This window comes from Falco naumanni, chromosome 9, assembly GCF_017639655.2.
Source record: "Falco naumanni isolate bFalNau1 chromosome 9, bFalNau1.pat, whole genome shotgun sequence".
NCBI classification, from domain to species: domain Eukaryota; kingdom Metazoa; phylum Chordata; class Aves; order Falconiformes; family Falconidae; genus Falco; species Falco naumanni.
Window position 1 is genome coordinate 43,419,283 of NC_054062.1, and position 14,691 is coordinate 43,433,973.

At 44.0% G+C, this 14,691-nt stretch overlaps 1 protein-coding gene across 3 annotated transcripts in view; it reads right to left on the bottom strand.

The window, feature by feature from the left end:
• The window catches only part of LOC121093593 (putative threonine dehydratase), a 34,064-nt gene extending 21,650 nt beyond the window's left edge, over positions 1–12,414 (bottom strand). Inside the window, exons 1-2 of one of the 3 annotated variants that reach the window (XM_040606177.1) lie at positions 11,695–11,944; positions 4,141–4,483 (exon numbers count right to left, since the gene is read on the bottom strand). In XM_040606177.1, the coding sequence (XP_040462111.1) occupies positions 4,141–4,483; positions 11,695–11,909 (558 nt within the window). In that variant the 5' untranslated portion in view covers positions 11,910–11,944. Of the gene's footprint in view, positions 1–4,140; positions 4,484–11,694; positions 11,945–11,968; positions 12,142–12,162 lie in introns of those variants that run through there. The other 2 variants (XM_040606178.1, XM_040606179.1) reach the window with 2 other exon arrangements.
• Positions 12,415–14,691: the final 2,277 nt, after the last annotated feature.

Below are 14,691 nucleotides of genomic sequence, written 5' to 3' on the forward strand. Positions count from 1 at the left end.
CATGATAACTTACGAAACAGCGCTGCACTAAGCCTGTGGGTTCCAGTTCCCCAGGCTTACAGCGTCTCTATTTCGTAATTGGCTCTATCTCTTCCATTGCCTGCCAAAGCAAATGAGGACCTGGGGATTTAGGGAATCAAGCCCTCATTTATGATAAGTCACAAAGAGAGACAGTGTCACGCATATGGTGGATAGTGTACATTGTAATATGTACCGACACATTTTTCAGACTGTGGGAGTTCCAAAGCGAATTTATGTAAACTGAATGTATCTGAAACAGATACTTGCTTTAATGTATACAGCCAAACTAAATATTTCAGATGAATGTTTCAAGGCTTTTTAGTGGATGTGCTGATGTTAAATTCCTCACCCATAGGTGGGGCCAGATTCTCTATTTTGCTTCTGAAAATCCTGCAACAGGAGTTACCACTTGCTGCTCCTCTGCAAATCGCAGAACTGGAAGAATGGAAAGTGCTTAGTACTCTAATAGGATAATCATTTCTATCCTAAACAGCCTAATCTATGGAGAATGCCCACGCAAAACAGAACAGGAACACCGGACAGGAAACACTGCTTTACTGCTTCTTCACGTTGTACTAGTTTTACCATTTTTTGGTTTTGTAGACAATCTTGGACTCCAGAGTGAACAATGAGAAAAAGAATTTAAGGAGACAAATCCTGTGACTTTATAAAGTTTCTAAGTCTCTGACATTTAAAAATATGTGTCATTATGTCACTCTTTACCACAGAGGTGGTGAACTTCAGGCCATTTTTCTTTCATTTTGATATTCAATATTTTACCTCTAGGTTACTCTTTTCTGCTTCCCTCAACTAAGGCTTTTTTATGTAGCCTAAATATAGCAATCACTTCTAGCAAAGGAGGTGTCGGTGCTATTTTCAGCTGTGCTGACCTGATGCGTGACCTTGTAAGACTTATTGAACCAGCCTGTAAGTTTTCCATTTTGTCACCGTGCTCTTATCTACGGACCACAGGTACTGGGTCTAATGTACGTCACACGGCGCAGCCTCCATTTGGCATCCACAAAGCTAACATAAAGCAACCCTTAAGGTTCCTACATCAGTAACCAAACCAAGCGTGCAATTTAATGCTGATTCCTTGCTTTTCTATACGCACTACCACTAGGATATCTGGTATGATCATTCACGATGCCGTATCTCAGCTCCAGGCACACTCCTGCATAAGGATCCAAGATGCTCCATCCATGGTCTTACCTGCAGATCAGGAATCACCGCACAAAGTGTTTTTCCATTCAATTAACTGAATGGGTTATAGTCACGCTCACTTTTTTAATCCAAACAACTGCCCCTGAAAGGGAATCTTACCTCTCAGCGACGAGCTAAAATAAAGGTGATCTGTGATTTTCTTGACATTGCTCTGTGCTTTCAATACTTTGTTTTTGAACCAGTGCATGAAACATATACCAAGATATGACTTCTGCAGGAACAGTACTTTCAACAGCAACAGTCATGGGCTGTTTTCACACTAAAATAAGTGGAGATACATATCTTCCACCATTCTGATCATCCTAGAAACACAGTTTATAAAAAGAGACTAAAGAAAGTTAGCCTGTTTATCTCGGCAAAGTAAATGCAGAAAGTGGATACAGCCATGTTGCATAAATCTGGCAGGGAAACCCAAGAGAAAAGAACTATTTAAGTCGAGGGGTGTTGTGGTTTAACTCCTGCTGGCAACTAAGCACCACACAGCTGCTTGCTCGCTCTCCCTCCCAGCAGGATGAGGGAAGAGAATCAGAAGGGTAAAAGTGAGAGAACTCATGGGGTGAGAAAAGAACAGTTTAACAATTTAAATAAAATAAAAAAAAATAAATTGTAATGAAAAGGAAAATAACAGAGAGAGAAATAAACCCAAAGACAGAGAAGTGATGCAAATGAAAACCATTACTTGCTGCCCACTGACCGATGCCAGACCCTGAGCAGCGGACCCCCGGCAACTCCCCCCAACTTTACACACTGAGCATGATGCTGTATGGTATGGGACATCCCCTGGGTCAGCGGGGGTCAGCTGTCCCGGCCGTGTCCCCTCCCAGCTCCTGGTGCCCCCCAGCCCCTCGCTGGTGGGGCGGTGAGAGGAGCAGAAAGGGCCTCGGCTCCGGGCAGGCTCTGCGCAGCAGTCACCAAACAGCCCCGCGCTGTCAGCCCTGTTCCAGCACGCATCCAAAGCACGGCCCCACACTAGATGCTATGAAGAAAATTAATTCCACCCCAGCCAAAACCATCAAAAGGGACAAAGCTGCCTGAGAAGAAATGGTTTGAATTGGCCAGAGAGATCTTAATTACTTGTGAGCAGGAGCACGATCAGTTTACAAAATGTTTCATGTGACACAGATGTCTGCAGGAACAAAAGATGGACTCAGTGGTGCAGTCTTGCCTTTTCCTACATCAGGATGAGTTGGTTGGTTAATTTTCAGAGTGAAAGCCATACATTTGGAGCACGTAGATGGCTCAGGGGATGGGGCCAAGGTGGACTTTACTAGTTTTGAGCTGTTGGTCTGATCCATCTGAGCTGAAGGTGTGAACAAGGTCCTTCCAGGACCCACATGGCCAAGGGTCCCCGAGCCTCACACTGGCAGATGTGCAGAGGCAGTATCCTGTAACTGTCTGGCAGAAATGCACAATGCCATGAGCTGCAGGGAAGGGATGATCCAGGCTACCAAAGCGTACGGAGCCAGCTAGCTCTGCTTTCCAAATTAAGCTGTGACACACTCGCTCTCCCTGCCCATAGACCTGCTTTTGTACAGCAAGATTTAACCCATCTAACAAACATGACCAGAGCTGTCAAACACAGAGAAGTGCAGTGCTCATTACCTGCAACACAAATGCAAATCTTCTCTTCCTACGACAGTCTCTCCACAATAGCAGAATATTGACACCTTCACCCGGAGCACTGTCTGTGCTCAGGCACAACACTCTCAGAGGTTTGGTGGCAAACGATGCAATGTGCAGAGTGCGGAACGCTGCCTCTGTTCACCCAGGCCCTGGCCCCTGACCACCCATGCTGTACACGTGTTTGCCCACTCCCCCCGCCCCAGCTTTCCCAAGCAAGGCTCCAAGCAGACTTGTCCACTCCAAAGGAAACCCCAGGTACAGCTGCCAGGATGGTTTGCTCCCGCGTCACTCTGAAGGGGAAGTGCATGAATGCAAAACATATCCAGCTTTTCTCTCCACACCCTGGCCAACACTGCCCTGCAAGGTTCTTGTGCCACAGTGCAGCCCCAAATGGTCTTGTATCATGTCCTTTGTCACAAGACGCACTTCTTCAGTAGCACGCAACAGAACCCACAGCTATCCTTATTTTGGGAGGTCTAAACTAAAAAAAAAAAACATCATCAAAAGTAATTATGATGGCTCTGGATCAGCAGGCACCATCTGGGAACCAGGAAAACTGCCTTACAGAGCCAACCGCTGCGCTCCAGGGACTGTTAACCCAAGCAGTGGCTCAGACACCAGGGTCCCTTCCCTGTGCAGGTCAGAAATCAGCCCACGGCCAGTGAGGCTGGTGGGGTGCCTTGGTCAGCAACAGGGAGGGATTCATCAAGAGCGTGATTTGCATTTGTGGGAGCGTCTCAGTCATTTTCATACCTACACTGATTGATAGGTGCGTATGTTTGTGCGTTTATATTTTAATGTCCTCGTTTTGTTGAGGATGCATGTGGCAGAACCACCTGGTTACAGAACATATACAGCCTTGCCAGGTTGACCAGGCTAGGAGGGAAAACCTGTACCTTCAAACTCTTCAAATATGAGGGCTAGTTCCAAACCAGACCCTCCCACAAGCCTGCTTACTCAAACACTGACAGTCCGCCGCCTCCAACTCACGTTCCTTGTCACAAGAGTTTTTCACCAGGAGCATAACACCACACTACGTTAAGTTTACGTCTAATGTGGTTTACCCTCTGTCATTGCATCTTTGAGGATTTAGGTTAGTGTAAACAGGTAAGAAGAGGATTATTATTGACAGTTAACAGCAACTAATATGAACACAAGTCATCTTACACAGATCTATACCCTGCAGCTCACACATACTCTGCCTTCATTTCTGATCAACTTTTATAAAGAAAAGAAACATTGAGAGAATGAAAAGCTATAAAGTCTCCCTACCATGCAAGGGGTTTTCTGAACACCGCACTGGATTTTGAAAGCTGCTGCACTAATATCTTCAAATCGAATCAGCTTGTTACAGCTTGACAGGCTGCTCCTACTGCTTGACTGAGGGATGCGGGAAAGGGCATCCCTAAGTAACTCCTCATTACGGCTCACTATCTTCATTTCCCAAGTCTTCACGTCCCCGTTCAGGTAATCCTCCTCAACAAAATCTTTGAGTCTCTCAGGGTTGATAGAGGTTGGCTTCTGCCCAATAAGGCCATTTCTTATCTTCCCATCTTTACAACAGTGAAGATCACAAAGCGCTGGGGCATCTTGTTTCTTTATTTTATTGTCATCCCTAAAAACAAATAAAAGAAACTTGTTAGGAAAGCTTGGATGATGAAAGACTTGACATTTAGCATTTATGAAGGATGCACATCTCAGTTGCCCTTTGCCAGTCTCAAATAGGCAGACTGCAATATTCCTCTCTTATTACCTCTCTCGCAGGTGCATTGACAGCTACTGTGACCAGCCAGATTTTAGAAAAGCCACAGGTAACCTGGCATGTGGACAAACTGGGAAACCATCATACCCAAGAGACCAAGAAAGCTATAATCCATGCTGTCTGGGCAGCCCGGATCTTCCTCAGTAGTCAGTACTCAATCATCAATGATCCCAGTTCAGCATTTCCAGAAATTTTGGAATAAATGGAATTGCATTTGCTGTACGCAACTCTGTGTTTTTCAAAAAAGGCAAATAGCTGCTGCGGAGCGTTCCCTTATACTATTAATAGCAGCATCAAATGTCATTACGTGGCACACAAGAGGTCTGCTTCTCTGCTCCTGCATACTTGTGGAGCATACTCCTGACAGCCATCAACTGCCTCCTGACAGGAAGGAAATTACTTTGATAAGGGAGAACAATTATATCCTACTACAGAGGCAAAGAACTAGGTCTCCTGATCTGCAAGGTAACACTTCATGAATAAGAACACCCGCAGATAAGATGACATCATGATGCCACACAAACCTCATTCCCCAAGGAACTCGGGAGAGACAACGCTGCTACAAAAATTTGCCAGTTTTCCTACCTTCAGCTGCCTTACTCTATGGCCCACAGCATTCAGGAGGTCACAGGGGATAACATACTGCAGTGTAGGATCTTGCAGCCCTACTAACAAATAAATGCCAACCTTCTAGGAATTCTTGGAATTTGGAAAGTAATGTGGGGGGAAAGGAGCATTAAGCAGAAGACTACTGATTTGGAGAAGAGCTGATTACCACCCCTGCTGTGTGGTTATGATTACACAGATGGTATAAGCCTCTCTACACAACCAGCTCAGTTTTATTTATTATTTTATTTGGAAGAAAGGGTTTTCTAAAAAATATGCATGTTAAATTATGTCTGAGATTTTAGCATCATCTCCAACAAAAAATACTTACCATTTTCACAAAATAATTTGGGTTTAAGTTACACAATTATTCATCAGCAGGGATAGCTAAAGCAAACGTTGCCCTAGTTTTACAGCAGCAATCAGCACTGTAATATGCATTGTAATAATTTCCATAAAGAATTTTAAAATATTTAGAAACAGCTGCTTTTTTGAGCAGCTGCCCCACTTGTGGCAGAGCCATCCGTTTTCTTTGTGATCCAAATAATCTGTGCCAGTAGCTCTGCTTCCTGTTACACTTCCAATTGTTTCACTGAGGACTTCATATAACGATATGGGCAACATAAAAGGTTTTGTTATTTGAATCAAATAACATACCAGTAGCATCAATAATTCTGTGTATCCTCGCAGGACACAAAAAAGATTCTGCTGTAAGGTCTTCACTCTCCAAAATTAATGAGAACCACAATAATTTTCTAAGATAAATAAATAAAGTATTTACACATGTTTATATTGAAACTTGTGATTTAAAATATTTTCCCAATACTGTACCTTAAAGCTGATACACCCAAAGAGCAGGCATTCTGCCTTCAAATTAAATACCTTATCAAGTAGCAATATTCCATGCTTTTCTGCATTTCTGTTCCTTTGTGGTTAGAGAGTTGGAACACTTTATCAAGATGTGAAGTTTCCAGTGTTAGTTCTCATGCATATCAGTTAGCTTAATGCAAAGATGAGAATCAGATCCAATTGTGTCCCGGTGAACTTGTTACAGCACAGCCGCTGGCACAAGCAACAGCTATCAGCACCTAAGAGGCCACATCGCTGTTAGGCGTTTGTATCCTACCTCCCCCCAAAAAACCACTTTCCGTACCACAGTAGACCATAACCATTCTAAAATAGAAAACCATATGCACATGATCTCTGGGCATATTATCTAAAATGTTCAGCAAGCATTAGCAATAAATGATATTTCTGGCAATGGGTTAAAAGGGTATATGTAGGGTAAAATATACAGGCAAATTTTCTATGTAAAAAATTTTTTACTGACTGGCATATGAAATAGGAAATAAAGTCACACTTTTTCCTTGCATCTGTTGCAATCAACTACAGAAAGTCCATAAAAAAAAGAAAACAGCCAAAGATGACCCTCAAAAAGTCCATTGATGAACCAGGGTTCTGCTAGTACGTACAAATTCCAGCGTACTGCCTCACCACACTAGCGCCATGAAATATTTTTACCTGCAAATAGAAAGGCCATAACGAGATATTGATTTTTGGCCCTAGTCTCGGATTTCCTTTTCTTTGGCAGTACAAAGGAGGTAAGTAAATCAGATTCTCAGTCTTTGATCTGCAGCATTGCTTTCATGAACAGTGAACAGCTGCTCAGGACCCTGATGGAGACAACACCTTATGACCATTGGAAAAAAACAGAACAGAAGTCTAACAGCTGTAAAATACATATAGGCTCTTCAAGCTTGAGATATGTTTAGAGAACATTTGAAACATTACCATCGCAACGTTTAATATGGAAACTATCATCCATTTGCCTCTGAGAGGTCAGCAGCCTCATTACAAAAGGAATATCAACATTCTATTGTATACGTATGTATTGTATTTATTTCAGATGACTTTTTATTCTCCTTCTATGTAGGTATTTTTCATTTACATTAGTGAATGACATTTTTCCCCTATTGAACCTGCCTGGGTGTGCCACAGACCCACTGAGAGCTCCCCAGCTCCCAAGGTAGACAGCGGATTGGGGTTTGATAACCCGTCGCAAACAGGCAACTAGTAACCTCGTCGGGTCAGACGCATTTCTCTCCTCACACTCGGCTGACGTGCCTGGCAGAGATCAGCTCAGCATGCATCGCTTTTGCAGGAACAGTCCAAGCAGGCAGCAAAGCATGCAAGGGCTCACAAAAAAGACAGCATGCGACTGCTCGTGCACAGTAACAAAATACAACTCTGGTTCCAGCGACCATGCCCACCAGATGAAAATCTGAGCCAATATAAATACAAACCCTGGCATTACAAAACATTGCTTCTTTCAAATGGATCACTTTGTCTTTTTTGGAGTTTGTCTAGGAAAGTTTTCATAAGAAAGTCTGTCTATTTCCAGCCTTAAAACAAACATGCAGCTGGCAAGCTTTGTTAGGTGGTTATAAATTGCAACATTTTACCTTTAAAATGATTAGTAAAAGCAAACATGAAAATACTGTTTATAAACCTACTTTTTCGAGAACAGCTGCTCAGCATAACTGTAAAAAATAAGAGAAGATCCAAATGCAGACATTCCATAGATAATTAAGGAACTGGAAATACTATTATTTGTTTAAGCAGATAGCTTTACATAGTTTAAAGTCTCAAAGCCAATGCAAAGACAGCGTGTGCCAAAATGTACTTGTAGAATGATAAAAAGCAACAACTCGGAATGAATAATTTTTCTGTTTCTGTTTTTTTGAATATACTGATAATTTTCATCGAGCTAAATAGCACCGGGGAAAATAAGTTTGGAAGAACAGTAATAAACTAAGAAATTAAGAAAAACAACAAATAAGATTTTGGGAGGATAAACCCCAGTTGCAGTACATGCTATACCTAAAGACCACAAACTGCTGCCTTCATTACAGGGAGAAAGAGATGCCCACACAGTTACCCTGCAGTGATGGGACACTGACATGCCCCCATCAGATGACGCACAGGCAGATTGCCTTCCTCAGGATCCATGAAACAGACTAACCAGATTGAACTGATATACTGAATCTCTTCAGCTTCTAAAACTGAAGGAGCAAAAATTCTGCAGTCACAGATGTCCAGGGAGTAACAAACTGGGAAGGATTAGTCACTGTTTCTCCCGATAGAAGTGTTAGAGGGAGATCATGTGAAAATACCAGAGAAAATTTAAAAGTTCCCTTCTTACAGAAAATAATTAGCTTGCAGAACTCATTGCCACAGGACGCTGTGAAGGATAAAATTGTGCAACTATATGGAAGTAGGTCTAATAGTGACCAATAAACACATTGGTGAAGAAGGAATTGCTGATCCAGGCAGCCCCTAAGCACGCACTTGGCAGACATGAAAGCATACAAGAGGAAGCATCTTAGGTGGCTTTTATTTTTCTCCAAGCTCCTGTTACTGGCCACCACTATAGAGAAGGCACAAAGGTCGACTGCTCTTTGGTCTGACCCAGTGTTGGCATTTTGATTGGCAGACATACCCGATGTCAGCATTTGGCCCATTTGGCAGCTTTTACACCTCTTACAATACGAGTCACAACAACATGTTTTGAGGCAGAAATGAAGCTGGACTTATGGGCACACGCTCCCATGTTACTGTGCTGCTTCACAGACAGAAATTCAAGTGTCACAAAGGAAACAAAGGCATTTTAGCCTAAGACTCAAACTTCAGAATTTCTTTGTTATTTCTACAGCAGCTTTTATCATCTGCATTCCCCACAATAGGCATTCATCATGAAGAGGGACTGACAGCATGGTACAAGTTCCATAGAATATTTTAGCATCCATACAGGTCTACGCCATGACAGGAACTTCAAACTCCAGTGCCAGACTTGGACTGATCACTGGCACAGTGCAAACTGGCAGAGCGTTAAGCTTGAATACACTTCAAACCATCCCAGTGAACTGGAGCTAGCCTGTAATTAACGCATCAGCATTTTGACATATTTTATCTGTATGTGGATTTTTTTTTTAAAAATGACGTTTTGAGGCTGGAGGTTTCATAAGCTCCTATTTATGTGCTGTCATCGTCTTCAGGCTCCCTGAAGACCTTCCTGGAGCACACCAAGCAACAGACATTGGTAAGATACAGTTTTAGACGTACTTGTCATCTGCCTTCTGGATAAATGGGCTCAGATCTCATGCCTGCAAGTTCAGAATACTTATTACAGCAGAAAGTAACCCCTTTAAAGTCACTTCTGCCTCATTCCTCAGTGTTGAGCAGAGATGAGTCACGTACTGGTGGGGGAGTGTCTGTGCGACAAGGGAAGCAGCCTGCTGCAGGCAGCAGTTTGCTTGGCTTATGACTGAGATTTCACTAGGGCTGGGATCTCCTCTCAAAGGAGTGAGAAAGAGGTAATCCCAGGGTATGACAGAGGTCCCTTTCCCTCATCCAAATCCCTCTTTTACCCAGAACCTCCCTAGCTCCATTAATCCTTCTTATTCCACATCCCCAGCCCCATCTCCTCTGACCCTTCAGGATGACCGAGCCTTCCCACCCTGCTGACACTGCCCCTGTTCGTTGCAATACCCCTTCCCAAGAGCTCCTAAACATTCCTGTTCCATCCCAATTCCTCTTCTATGTTTTTATCCCCTGTCCCCAATGACATCCAAATGCTTCAATAGTGGCAATTTTTAAAAGCATCCCAGCAGCTTATTTAAGTGGGTCTTTATGAAAGAGAAATGATAGAAAAATTGAAGCTCGATGAGATACAAATAGCAAGAAACACCATTAACAGATGTTATCTTCACTGCTAGTATTTCTAGGTTACTGCCCCGTATAGTGACTGAGCATCCTCCACAGCACCACAGGGTCTTGCAAGTAAACTGCTCCAGGCATGGGGAAGGAACACGCTAGATCTCTCTTTGACAATACAGTTTAAAAAGATCCAAGACAATACTGCACTCAAATATTACTTTCTTGAATCACCATTATTTTGTACTAGTACTTAGAGACACCCGTTTGAAACTGTATCACTCCAACAAGCGGCAATTAGGGGATGGACATTTAAAATGTATCTCTGACATTCAGATACACAAACCCTCGGCAAAGTGATTGTTCCTAAGTCACACAGGAATCACCAACACCTTGCCCTAAGCAGAAATATATATTCAGTAATCATTAGCTCAACTTCATTGATAGAAACTGGGGCACAGACAGATCGAGTGACTTGCCTAAGACTCCAGCAGGAAGTTCATAGCAGGGCTACTTAGCAGAGTGTCTTAAAGACAAAGAGATCAGGGCTTAGTTACCAGCCCACACGACACAAATGTTAGGGGATGTATGCACTGCGACCATCCAACACAGACAGGTACAGAATAACCAAGCCTTGAGGCTGAGCAGGCATTCGTAACCCTACCACATCATGTCACAGGTCTGACAAAACCAGGTGGTGTTACAGCAGCAACAAAGGCAAAGAAAGCTCAGGCTCACGCAGGGAACAATCAAGCCGCCTCATCACTTCTGATAAAGTATCCCCTTACTGTCTGTAAGTCAGATTTGCCAGAGCCCGAGCCTAGTACTATATCTGCCTTCATCTGTGGTCAATAATCCATCGCCAGGCTTCCACAGACGCTATGGAGGTGTCATTGCTTACTGCTGGCAATGGCAACTGGGTGCCAGCTGCTAAGCACATAACATGAGAAAAAGTAACCTGGAAACCAGAACTCAGAATGGCAGCCCTCTTGGGTACCTCTGCTTCAACACCTTCCAAGTGCCCTTCAGACCCATCCCTCTAAGCAGTGCTTATAGGATGTTCACAGCTGTGCACATCAAATGACCGCTGCCAAACACCGCACACAGTTTGACAGTTAAAACTCTTCACATAATTAAACTTTTTTCCTCTTTAAGTTAAATGTATTCCAAGTTTAGAGGTTCTCTGGTGATTAACACATCTCCATAATTCACTTGTAACAAAGAACAAACAGCATAACCCGAACTAGAGGGAAGAGTGCTCCTGTAACGAGAGGACTGCTTTAAGATTCTTAGTTCGCTGCAGAACACATCACATCGCGCGTGACTTTGGGCAACCCATTTCTTCAGTGTAGAACTGGGATCTTGTCTTCCCCTTTGGTGTTTCATAAGGGTTTATTAACAGCATTAAGCCCACTGAAACAATTTATGTTTTAAATATTACCAACATCTGTGACTATTGGCAGGATGCAGGAAACGAGAATGGCCCCTTCTTTATATCACATCTGGGAACACCAGGTTGGGATCTTGCTAGCTTTATCCAGATAATAAAATTCGGGGAGAAAACACTATGGAAAAGGTTAAGAGTGAAGTTATGCAAACATAACCATGCCACGCGGGTGCACACACCCCAGCCTGCGCTGTGCAAGGGCGCTAGACATCTCCCAAATTCCATCTGCACCATCCAAGCCTGAAAACAGGAATTCAAGAAGACCATAAACACCGTAAAAAAGACAACCGTGGAATACCTGTAATAACAGGATCTGATACAGGCTATCCCACGATAAATTTTCAGCAGTCCACCGGCCTGCCTAAGGTTATTTCTAATGCCATACTCATGAAGAAATGAGAAAGCTGAACTCCACAGGCTTGAAGTATTCAGTTCTCCACTGCTGCTAGTGGATGGCTCCAAGAACAGCTCACACTCACAGAGCCCTGGGAGATCTGGGAGATACTGGAACATTACAAACAATTTATTGATTTTTTTTTTAGAAAGTAAGGAAAGGAAAAAGAAAGCATTACCTATATAGCACAGCCACTAAATAAACAACGAGGTGAAGCAAAACTCCAACTACGACACCGTAAGGAGGCAGGAGGGGTCCAGGGGTTGTCATGTCCGTGGGCCTGGCCCTGGGTAGACCCCGAGGGCTGACCATGACCCCTGAGGGGGAGAAAGAGGCACTCTAGCTCTAAGTCAGACAGCAATATTCTCCAACCTTTGCCAGAAAGGATCGTAGTCTTCATCTTCCCTGGAGTAGTCCCTGGGAGTTCTGTTTTTTAACACCCTGGAGTAGAGAAACTGCGCTGCAAAGTTCATTGTAATTCCAGGTGCAAAGCAAAGCTGGGAGCCTGCGGGCAGGGGACACACTTGCCTGTGAGAAGTGCCAGCCCTGCAGTGCCTGGGTGGGAAACAGTGGGCGGCGTGCCGTAAGCGGCTCTCCAGCGCTGCTGGGGGAGGGCAGTGCCTCCGAGAGAGACGGCTGCTGCTATTTAAAGAGATTATTTCAGAGGCCAACCTGTCCTTGTCAATTTGAGTCAGGGCCTGGATTATGCTTAGGTGACGCTCTGTTAGCAGGACACTCGAAGCTTTAGTTCGTTACTTACCGCTTAGCTGTGGGGCATGATCCAGACACGCTGGAGGGCCCGCGGTTTCACCGCGTGCACTCGGGAGGCAGAGGCAGCAGGAAAGGGATGCTGGCTTTGTGGTGGTGGTCACCCACAGGGATCCTCTAAGGCAGCACCAAGGGACACCGGTCTTTGTGACTAAAGCACAGAGGAGACCGATTACTTCGCTCAGGTCTTCTCTTGGCATACGTCCTTGCAGCAGAAAAGCAGAGATATCCAGATCGTACAGCTAGGAAAGAAGAGATCATCTAGGGAAAAGACTGTGGCAACAGATGTAAAAAACCCAAACAGCGACCTGAATCTGTTCTGTGTTGCCCTGAGAGCGCTAGCAAAGGCAGGGCCACGTTTCCAGGTGCAGAATGGCTGTGCAGGGGGGATGGGAGCAGGGGGTCCTTCTGTGGTTCCTCTCCTCTGGAACACAGCCCTGATGGAGTGCTTGGGGACTGCCCCAGTGTGCCTTTGAGGTGTCAGTGGACCCTCAGTGCCCTCTGCTTTCTGCTGACAGCATACAAAGTCTTAACATCCAAGACAGAGAACAGATGCATCATAAAATCTAACCCAAGCTGTGACCTAACCCTCCTCACAGAGTACCATGAGAAATATTACCATCTGCTTTATATGGGAAAGTCAGAATAAAAGCTCAAATACTCGTTTGGGATCTCTAGGACACTGAGCTGTGCTGGTGGAGCCTCCCCTACCCTGGTGTGGCAGAGGGGTCCATGCTCCCCTACTTCATCAGTACAGATGAAGCTCCAGTTTCACCTTTTTTTCCCATCTCTCCCACCTAAAAGCCCTTTCTCCTGCCCTTCCAGGTGATGGATGTGTGGAGGTGGCACATGCTACACATGGCCACAACCTGGCAGCACACTGCTGCCAGAAGCAAAGAGACAAAAAAGCAGCCAGCTGCTGCCAGCATTTGCAGAGTGAGGTTCAGGCCAACTCCACCAGTGCCTGGAAGCACAGAGAGAAGGTGGGTGCAGTTACCACTTGGCTAGTAACGCATCTGAAGCGCAATGGTGGGCAGCAAAGGGAACTAAAAAGTAGTGAAAATCACAGTGCCTAGTTTTTGGGGTGTCTGGGAATCCAGACTGATGCACTGAAGTCTTGATGTGAATTCAGCTCCTCACAAAATGAGGCCCCCGATCTGTAATCTGCACTTGCAGACCACGCAAAAGCAGTAGAAGGATTTTTGGGACCATTCAGCCAAGTAGTTGGAAACAAACTCACCAAGCTGTTTCAGGACAGAGGTACGCGAAGTGTTGAATTGCTGTCCTTCTAAAACACTCCCAGACAAAGAGCACATAGGGAAAAAGGGATGGGACTGAATCCAGCGCTCATGTTTTAGTGTGTAAAATCAATGATTAGGACTGGAAAGAAGTGGAATATCCAAGTCTCAGAATAACAGTTTCACACTCATCAGGTTGTATATGACTGCCTGCCTTCCTCCCCCAGTCCCTGGCAAAAAAGCTATTAAAAGATAGCATAATGTGGAAAGTAACAGCTGCTTCTTTTTCTAGTAAACCTTCTAAACAAGGTTCTGCTGCTTTTTGCCCAAACTGAAAAATAAAATAGGACCATTTTGCCATGAAAATGGAAAAACAGTGCTTCATTCTCTTGTAACCAGAGAGAGTTCAGTTTGGACAGCACAGGGAAAAATAGCTATTACCACTGTAAATAAAGACTTCATTGAATTACGGGACTTGAAAGATGGTTCTGAAGGGTTAGCCAAGTTTTTCCCCACACTAAATATAACTAATAACATTTCCAACCTCAGTGAAAACAGCATGGGTGGGAAGCGACAGTCTATCCAAAGCGGAGAATTCTTTGCAGAATTTGATCAGTCGCAGAAGGGAAGAGGGTGGGGACAGTCTGCAGCTAGGCCAAGAAAAACAATAGAAGTTGTTCAGAGAGTAGCAACACAGAAAACCAAAATGATAATTTAGGATTATGCAATGTATCGATGCAAATGTGGTGGTAAACCACTGTAATAATCAGATGGATAAATAAATCTAGACAATTCAAAAAGAATTACCAACTTGAAAAAAAAGAAAAAGAAAAAGGAATAGACACCAAAAAGCTTCACATTTCCTTCTAGTTTAACATACTAATTTAACTGACGT